This window comes from Ranitomeya imitator, chromosome 2, assembly GCF_032444005.1.
Source record: "Ranitomeya imitator isolate aRanImi1 chromosome 2, aRanImi1.pri, whole genome shotgun sequence".
Taxonomy (NCBI): Eukaryota; Metazoa; Chordata; class Amphibia; order Anura; family Dendrobatidae; genus Ranitomeya; species Ranitomeya imitator.
The window spans coordinates 757587149-757597450 of NC_091283.1; the positions used below are offsets into that span (position 1 = coordinate 757587149).

Sequence of the window (10302 nt, forward strand, 5' to 3'; positions counted from 1 at the left end):
ATGGTTCTTACGAAGCCACTCCTTCGTTGCCCTGGCGGTGTGCTTTGGATCATTGTCATGTTGAAAGACCCAGCTACGTTTCATCTTCAATGCCCTTGCTGATGGAAGGAGGTTTGCACTCAAAATCTCACGATACATGGCCCCATTCATTCTTTCATGTACCCGGATCAGTCGTCCTGGCCCCTTTGCAGAGAAACAGCCCCAAAGCATGATGTTTCCACCACCATGCTTTACAGTAGGTATGGTGTTTGATGGATGCAACTCAGTATTCTTTTTCCTCCAAACACGACAAGTTGTGTTTCTACCAAACAGTTCCAGTTTGGTTTCATCAGACCATAGGACATTCTCCCAAAACTCCTCTGGATCATCCAAATGCTCTCTAGCAAACTTCAGACGGGGCTGGACATGTACTGGCTTAAACAGTGGGACACGTCTGGCACTGCAGGATCTGATTCCATGGTGGCGCAGTGTGTTACTTATGGTAGTCCTTGTTACATTGGTCCCAGCTCTCTGCAGTTCATTCACTAGGTCCCCCCGCGTGGTTCTGGGATTTTTGCTCACCGTCCTTGTGATCATTCTGACCCCACGGGGTGGGATTTTGCGTGGAGCCCCAGATCGAGGGAGATTATCAGTGGTCTTGTATGTCTTCCATTTTCTAATTATTGCTCCCACTGTTGATTTCTTCACTCCAAGCTGGTTGGCTATTGCAGATTCAGTCTTCCCAGCCTGGTGCAGGGCTACAATTTTGTTTCTGGTGTCCTTTGACAGCTCTTTGGTCTTCACCATATTGGAGTTTGGAGTCAGACTGTTTGAGGGTGTGCACAGGTGTCTTTTTATACTGATAACAAGTTTAAACATGTGCCATTACTACAGGTAATGAGTGGAGGAAAGAGGAGACTCTAAAAGAAGAAGTTACAGGTCTGTGAGAGCCAGAAATCTTGATTGTTTGTTTCTGACCAAATACTTATTTTCCACCATAATATGCAAAAAAAAAAAATGATAAAAAAACAGACAATGTGATTTTCTGGATTTTTTTTTCTCAGTTTGTCTCCCATAGTTGAGGTCTACCTATGATGTAAATTACAGACGCCTCTCATCTTTTTAAGTAGTGGAACTTGCACTATTGCTGACTGACTAAATACTTTTTTGCCCCACTGTATATGTATATATATTATTATTTCATACAGCGCTAGATAGCTTTAAAGACGGTAATTCAATTGCCGGCTTTTGCCATCTCCTTCCTAAACCCGACATAATATGAGACATGAGACAACCAGCAGAGGGCGCCCTCCTATGAACTCGAGCCTGGGAGCTTTCTAGGAAAGTTCCCACGATCGAGGGACAACCAGCAGAGGGCGCCTCACCGCAAATGAAGGTAAATATAGGTCATTGACCTACTTTACCTTCATTCCCCGGGGTTTTGCAGCCAAGAGCACCGCTGCATTGGCAGAGCTCCTGGCTGTAAAATATTTTAACCCCTTCAGATGGATTTACATCGTGGGACGTTACAGATCTTCGGAAGGTATGTATATTGTTGGTTTATTATTTTTCCTTTGTTACAGAGTGAGGGTCTTCAGAAGGATTGAGCGTAGAATAAAATATTACAACCTTTGTTTTTATTTCATTAAAATACTTTTAAATAATATGTTTGTGGTTTTTTTTAATAAAAATGATCAAGGGGATCTCAGTCTACATATAAATTGGTCCTCAGAAAAAATTACAAATAGTGAATAGATTAATCCGAGACCACAGAGAAAAATGTAGATCAAACTTGATTTATTTTATTCAAGATAACCAGTCATACAGGATGCCTGCCAACGTTTCGGCCATAGGCCTTTATCAAGGCACTTATCTAGAAAATAATATTACATAAATCAGTAAATATATTAAATAAACGTATCTACGTAAAACTGGTTACAAACAAAACAGAAGAGAATATATAATGCAACAATCTCATATATAGAACATCCAGTAGAGACTTGTCCTGTGTTTTTTTTTAACCATTTACTACTATTGGATTAATAATGGATAGGTGTCATAATTGACACCTCTCCATTATTAATTTGGCTTAATGTCACCTTACAATAGCAAGGTGGCATTAACCCTTCATTACCCCATATCCCACCGCTACACGGGAATGGGAAGAGAGTGGCCAAGTGCCAGAATAGGCGCATCTTCCAGATGTGCCTTTTCTGGGGTGGCTGGGGGCAGATGTTTTTAGCCGGGGGGGGGGGGCAATAACCGTGGACCCTCTCCAGGCTATTAATATCTGCCCTCAGTCACTGGCTTTACTACTCTGGCGGAGAAAATTGCGCGGGAGCCCACGCCAATTTTTTCCCCCATTTAACCCTTTAATTTAATAGGTAGAACGCCCAAATTTTGCACATACACACTACTAACATTAGTAGTGTGGAATATGCAAAAAAAAATGGTGATATGAGATGGTTTACTGTATGTAAACCATGTCTCATATGTCGGGTTTAGGAAGGAGATCGCAAAAGCCGGTAATTGAATTACCGGCTTTAAAGATAGATAGATTATATATATATAAGATAGATTATATATATATATATATATATATATATATATATATATATATATATATATATATACATATACAGTTAGGGCCAGAAATATTTGGACAGTGACACAATTTTCGCGAGTTGGGCTCTGCATGCCACCACATTGGATTTGAAATGAAACCTCTACAACAGAATTCAAGTGCAGATTGTAACGTTTAATTTGAAGGGTTGAACAAAAATATCTGATAGAAAATGTAGGAATTGTACACATTTCTTTACAAACACTCCACATTTTAGGAGGTCAAAAGTAATTGGACAAATAAACATAACCCAAACAAAATATTTTTATTTTCAATATTTTGTTGCAAATCCTTTGGAGGCAATCACTGCCTTAAGTCTGGAACCCATGGACATCACCAAACGCTGGGTTTCCTCCTTCTTAATGCTTTGCCAGGCCTTTACAGCCGCAGCCTTCAGGTCTTGCTTGTTTGTGGGTCTTTCCGTCTTAAGTCTGGATTTGAGCAAGTGAAATGCATGCTCAATTGGGTTTAGATCTGGAGATTGACTTGGCCATTGCAGAATGTTCCACTTTTTGGCACTCATGAACTCCTGGGTAGCTTTGGCTGTATGCTTGGGGTCATTGTCCATCTGTACTATGAAGCGCCGTCCAATCAACTTTGCAGCATTTGGCTGAATCTGGGCTGAAAGTATATCCCGGTACACTTCAGAATTCATCCGGCTACTCTTGTCTGCTCTTATGTCATCAATAAACACAAGTGACCCAGTGCCATTGAAAGCCATGCATGCCCATGCCATCACGTTGCCTCCACCATGTTTTACAGAGGATGTGGTGTGCCTTGGATCATGTGCCGTTCCCTTTATTCTCCAAACTTTTTTCTTCCCATCATTCTGGTACAGGTTGATCTTTGTCTCATCTGTCCATAGAATACTTTTCCAGAACTGAGCTGGCTTCTTGAGGTGTTTTTCTGCAAATTTAACTCTGACCTGTCTATTTTTGGTATTGATGAATGGTTTGCATCTAGATGTGAACCCTTTGTATTTACTGTCATGGAGTCTTCTCTTTACTGTTGACTTAGAGACAGATACACCTACTTCACTGAGAGTGTTCTGGACTTCAGTTGATGTTGTGAACGGGTTCTTCTTCACCAAATTAAGTATGCGGCGATCATCCACCACTGTTGTCATCCGTGGACGCCCAGGCCTTTTTGAGTTCCCAAGCTCACCAGTCAATTCCTTTTTTCTCAGAATGTACCCAACTGTTGATTTTGCTACTCCAAGCATGTCTGCTATCTCTCTGATGGATTTTTTCTTTTTTTTCAGCCTCAGGATGTTCTGCTTCACCTCAATTGAGAGTTCCTTTGACCGCATGTTGTCTGCTCACAGCAACAGCTTCCAAATGCAAAACCACACACCTGGAATCCACCCCTGACCTTTTAACTACTTCATTGATTACAGGTTAACGAGGGAGACGCCTTCAGAGTTAATTGCAGCCCTTAGAGTCTATTGTCCAATTACTTTTGGTCCCTTGAAAAAGAGGACGCTATGCATTACAGAGCTATGATTCCTAAACCCTTTCTCCGATTTGGATGTGGAAACTATCATATTGCAGCTGGGAGTGTGCACTTTCAGCCCATATTATATATATAATTGTATTTCTGAACATGTTTTTGTAAACAGCTAAAATAACAAAACTTGTGTCACTGTCCAAATATTTCTGGCCCTAACTGTATATATATATATACATATATATATTAGCTATTGAACCCGTTCTACGCCCGGGTGGCGAGCATTTATATTGGTATATGGTCTCCATCATGTGCTGCTGCCATCCTGCGCCCGTTCTGTCATGTGCTGCTGCAATCCTGCGCCCGTTCTGTCATGCGCTGCTGCCATCCTGCGCCCGTTCTGTCATGCGCTGCTGCCATCCTGCGCCCGTTCTGTCATGCGCTGCTGCCATCCTGCGCCCGTTCTGTCATGTGCTGCTGCCATCCTGCGCCCGTTCTGTCATGTGCTGCTCCCATCCTGTCATGCGCTGCTGCCATCCTGCGCCCGTTCTGTCATGTGCTGCTGCCATCCTGCGCCCGTTCTGTCATGTGCTGCTGCCATCCTGCGCCCGTTCTGTCATGTGCTGCTCCCATCCTGCGCCACTATTGTATTATATGCCCCCCATAAGACGCTCCAGTGTGTATGCCCCCGTATGCTGCTGCCATATAAAAAAAAAAAATACCATACTCACCTATCGTCCGGCTCCACTGCAGGTGTGTCTGCAAGAAAATGGCGCCGGAAAGCGCGGACTGCTCAGGCGCCGATTCCGGCAGCAGGAATCGGCGCCTGCGCAGTCCGCGCTCTCCGGCGCCATTTTCTTGAAGACACACCTGCAGTGGAGCCGGAGTGTGTCTTCAAGAAAATGGCGCCGGAAAGCGCGGACTGCGCAGGCGCCGATTCCGGCAGCAGGAATCGGCGCCTGCGCAGTCCGCGCTCTCCGGCGCCATTTTCTTGAAGACACACCTGCAGTGGAGCCGGAGTGTGTCTTCAAGAAAATGGCGCCGGAAAGCGCGGACTGCGCAGGCGCCGATTCCGGCAGCAGGAATCGGCGCCTGCGCAGTCCGCGCTTTCCGGCGCCATTTTCTTGAACACACACTCCGGCTCCTCTGCCTGTGACTGGACTCTGTCACAGCAGAGGAGCCGGGAGACAGAGCCGCACGCAGCGCTGGAACGGAGGACAGGTGAATATACTTAGCCTCCCTCCTGGCGCGTCCACGGTCCCTGACTCTCCGGTGGAGATCGCGGTATGCGTTCAGTGCTTACGCATACCGCGATCTCCTGGGAGCGTCACTCTGTGGGGGCCAGACTGCGCCGGCGCTTGCGCCAGCGCAGTCTATAAAGGCTTCGGACAGAGTGACGCTCCCAGCGTTATAATATATATATATATATATATACACATACATACATAGAGAGAGAGTGTGTATATGTTTTTTTTTTTTTAAACACATGGATCCCTTGTATATCCTTGTATGTGGGATTTGCAAGCCTGCGAGAAAAACACGCAGTACGGATGCCATACGGATTACATACGGAGGATGCCATGCGCAAAATACGCTGACACACCCCGCCTACGGAGGAGCTACGGACCACTATTTTGGGGACTTTTCAGTGTATTACGGCCGTAATATACTGACCGTATTGTCTTACGCCGAGTGTGACGCCGGCCTAAGGATCAATGGTGACCGAAAAACTATCCCATCGTGTGTGTACAGACTGCATGCAAAACGGGTGAGAAGTCTAATTTATCCTACAGTTATGTATTACTTCCTATTTGCCCACACACCATCTATTAAAACAGAGCGAGGGGGGGGGCGCAAAGTCAAGAGCTAAGGTGCAAAACAAATTGCCATTTTTTGATAAATCATGTTTTTAGATTTTTTAAGAGCCCAAGGAAAATACATACAATACTGCATGACTATATTATTAGAATTTTTACACCTGTTTTGGTTACACATTTTGAAGAGTCAAACTAGAGTACAGGGCTACACTTTACGGTTCACTGGTCTACAATGAATCAATTATCCACTGATGACCAGATTCTCTCACATCTGCAATAACCCACACACCTACCGAATGGCAGATATTGTGCACGCGTCCTATTCTATTGAATAGGCGGAAGTGGTCGAGACATCATCAGCATCGCTCACGTCTGAAGCAGAAATGGACATGGCTAAATGACCCGCAAGGTTTTTTTGCTCATAGTGAAAAAGACATTTTAATTATTCATCAGAGGAGACATTATTTCACCATAAACCAAGTGATCTATGGAGGCTGGGACTGCCTGATTCCACACGATTATTCTCCCCGCACTGTGGAAGACTGGAAAAATACCCCCGCAACCCTCATCTCTCCATCCTCGGGATCAAAAGGTGTATCTAGAGATTGGACAAGTACTCGGTAAGTGGAATTAGCAACAGTAAAAGCCATGTGTGGAATTCAGCAAGCTCATCCCTTCGTTTCTCCACTCACAAGTGGGGAAGTATATTAAGGGTCTGAAAAATACTGGTGCAAACCGATCTCGGTAAACTCTAAGACTAAATTTGCAAGGTCTTAAAGTCACACAGACGTAGTACATCTCCTCCAGTAATTTTCAGAGTACACGGAATGAAATATGTCCAATTTCTGAAGATGTGACCTCGTATTGTACGGTCTAGGTGCCTTCATGTCCTTTCAGGACAGTAAGGGTATGTGCACACGTTGCGGATCACGAGTGCAAAATCACTGCGGTTTTCACGCGGTTTCTTCTGCGGATTCCACTGCGGGTTTTCAACTGCACTTTCCTATTGGTGCAGGTTGAAAACCGCTGCGGAATCCGCAGAAAGAAGTGACATGCTACTTCTTTTTTTCCGTAGCATGTGCACTGCTTTTTTGTTTTCCATAGGTTAACATTGTACTGTACACCGCATGGAAAACTGCTGCGGATCCGCAGCATCAAATCCGCTGCGGATCCGCAGCAAAAACCGCAACGTGTGCACATACCCTTACAAGTCCTGCAGCATTGGAGTCAGAAAGGGGAGCAGGGACCCATTGTAACAATCACTGCAGACACTTAGACAGGGCTATTCCCTGGTTCTCCTTTATGGCAGATGCCCATAGAAATGAATAGGACCCTCCAGCATGGCCGCCTCTGTGATAGAGGTGCAGGACTTGGCTTCCAGCAGTGCGGCGCCCACTGATCGGCCATTTCGGGGAATGCCCAGTCACCCCGTCCTACAGAGTGGGTGAAGGATTATACAATGTGGGGTTTGTGCCCAGTGAGGGGCCGCAGCAGTCGCTACATACAGGTCTGGAGCCTACTATATTGAGGCGCAGACCAGATGCCGACTGCTGTGCCTGGGTGCAATCTTCCAATGCTTTATTACATGAGATACATGTCTAGTGCTCTCTGTTATCAGCTATTTATAGGGAAAGTGCACAAAACTGACCAAGCTGTCCCAATACACAGACTATGAGCAGTGACTACTCTGGGGGTCCACAGCCCCTCAATAACAGCATGGACATGTAGAAGGCTTACACATGACGAGTGTATGGGGGCAGGGTAGGACAGTCCGGCCTGCTGTACTCGCACAGGCCCGGAAATATGCCGAGGTAGTATCTGCTCAGTAGCTCTCAGCCGTGGAGGATTGTGGGGGATGTAGTCCGCTCGTACTCATGTCTCAGCACTACAGCCATCATTTCTGAGGTAGAGCGCAGGACAAGCGGCAGCTCCAGGCCTCAGACACGTTATGTACACGGGCAGCCGCCAGCAGAACACGGACACAGTTGTATGTATCCACCGTGCCAAGTAATATCCGCTGATGAAACTACAACTCCCAGCATGCAGCGCACAGCTGCCATGTTTCCGCAGCGTAGTCGCTCTTTTTACCACAGACGCGCTTACAAGACCTCACGCACTTTCGACCACCGACTTCCCCACAATACTACACTGCCTGACACTGGCCCATACCACTAACCCGCTCTGTGACAGAGCAGCGCTCTCATTTCTACCACAATCTGCACCCAAAAGTCATCAACAGACTACAATTCCTAGAAGCCTTTGCGCGGCTTACGTCATATGCGCATGCGCACTCAGGAGATGTGACGCAATAATTTTCCCAAACCCAGCTCTTCCCCCACCCGTCGATTCTCCGGTTTCCCTCTACTGCTCCTTACCCCGTGCGCGGTCGGTAGGAAATAGCTTCTGAGCCTTCTCCAGGAACCGGAGGGCCTTTTCATTGTTCTGATGTTTGATGGCGTCTACGGCGATGCTTATACAGCGGAGCGCCTCGTCCCGGTTTGATTCCATTGCGGAATCACTGTTAATGGGAACTAGTGGGCGGCGCTCCTCAAGCGCGTCATCAGGAGTCTGGCGCCGGGTGATGACGCGACATTCTTTGCGCTCTGTACAGGTCTGAGCAGCCTGCAGCTAAAAGTCTAGCATTCGTGATCATGACTAAAGTTGTTTTCAATATTCATTTTTTACACCTATTCCAGTTAGAAAACAAGAATGCTTAGCAGACAAGTACAGTCAGTCACCTAAGACCCCAAATAATCACCGCATAAGTAATGCCTGCCACCGAGCCAAGGCCACAAAGACCCCAAATAACCACCTCGTAATGCCTGCCACTTAGCCGAGAACACAGAGACCCCCAAATAATCACCTCAAAAGTAGTGCCTACCAAAGAGCCGAGAACACAGAGACCCCCAAATAATCACCTCAAAAGTAATGCCTGCCACTGAGCCAAGAACACAGAGACCCCCAAATAATCACCTCAAAAGTAATGCCTACCACAGAGACGAGAACACAGAGACCCCCAAATAATCACCTCATAAGTAATGCCTACCACAGAGACGAGAATACAGAGACCCCCAAATAATCACCTCAAAAGTAATGCCTGCCACTGAGCCAAGAACACAGAGACCCCCAAATAATCACCTCAAAAGTAGTGCCTGCCACTGAGCCAAGAACACAGAGACCCCCAAATAATCACCTCAAAAGTAATGCCTGCCACTGAGCCAAGAACACAGAGACCCCCTAATTAATCACCTCATAAGTATTGCCTGCCACTGAGCCGAGAACAGAGAGACCCCTAAATAATCACCTCATAAGTAATGCCTGCTACTGAGCCGAGAACACAGAGACCCCTAAATAATCACCTCATAAGTAATGCCTGCCACTGAGCCGAGAACAGAGAGACCCCTAAATAATCACCTCATAAGTAATGCCTGCCACTGTGCCGAGAACACAGAGACCCCCAAATAATCACTGTAAAAGTATTGCCTGCCACTGAGCCGAGAACACAGAGACCCCTAAATAATCACCTCATAAGTAATGCCTGCCACTGAGTCGAGAACACAGAGACCCCCAAATAATCACTGTATAAGTAATGCCTGCCACTGAGCCGAGAACACAAAGACCCCCAAATAATCACCTCATAAGTAATGCCTGCCACTGAGCCGAGAACACAGAGACCCCCAAATAATCACCTCATAAGTAATGCCTGCCTCTGAGCCAAAAACACAGAGATCCCCAAATAATCACCTCATAAGTAATGCCTGCCACTGAGCCGAGAACACAGAGACCCCCAAATAATCACTGTATAAGTAATGCCTGCCACTGAGCCGAGAACACAGAGACCCCCAAATTATCACTGTAAAAGTATTGCCTGCCACAGAGCCGAGAACACAGAGACCCCTAAATAATCACCTCATAAGTAATGCCTGCCACTGAGTCGAGAACACAGAGACCCCCAAATAATCACTGTATAAGTAATGCCTGCCACTGAGCCGAGAACAGAGAGACCCCTAAATAATCACCTCATAAGTAATGCCTGTCACTGAGCCGAGAACACAGAGACCTCCAAATAATCACTGCATAAGTAATGCCTGTCACTGAGCCGAGAACACAGAGACCCCCAAATAATCACTGTATAAGTAATGCCTGTCACTGAGCCGGGAACACAGAGACCCCAAAATAATCACCTCATACAGTGCCTTGTGAAAGTATTCGGCCCCCTGAAACTTTTCAACTTTTTCCCACATATCTTGCTTCAAACATAAAGATACCAAATGTAAATTTTTGGTGAATAATCAACAACAAGTGGAACACAATTGTGAAGTTGAACGAAATTTATTGGTTATTTAAAATTTTTTGGGAAATTCAAAAACTGAAAAGTGGGGCATGCAATATTATTCGGCTCCTTTACTTTCAATGCAGCAAACTCACTCCAGAAGT

The 10302-nt window shown here is 45.8% G+C and overlaps 1 protein-coding gene across 1 annotated transcript in view; it reads right to left on the reverse strand.

Moving 5' to 3' along the window:
* DNAJB12 (DnaJ heat shock protein family (Hsp40) member B12) overlaps positions 1 to 8421 on the reverse strand; it is a 59192-nt gene extending 50771 nt beyond the window's left edge. Inside the window, exon 1 of the mRNA XM_069753325.1 lies at positions 8241 to 8421. Coding sequence (XP_069609426.1) covers positions 8241 to 8373 — 133 coding nt within the window. The 5' untranslated portion in view covers positions 8374 to 8421. The remainder of the gene's footprint in view (positions 1 to 8240) is intronic.
* Positions 8422 to 10302: the final 1881 nt, after the last annotated feature.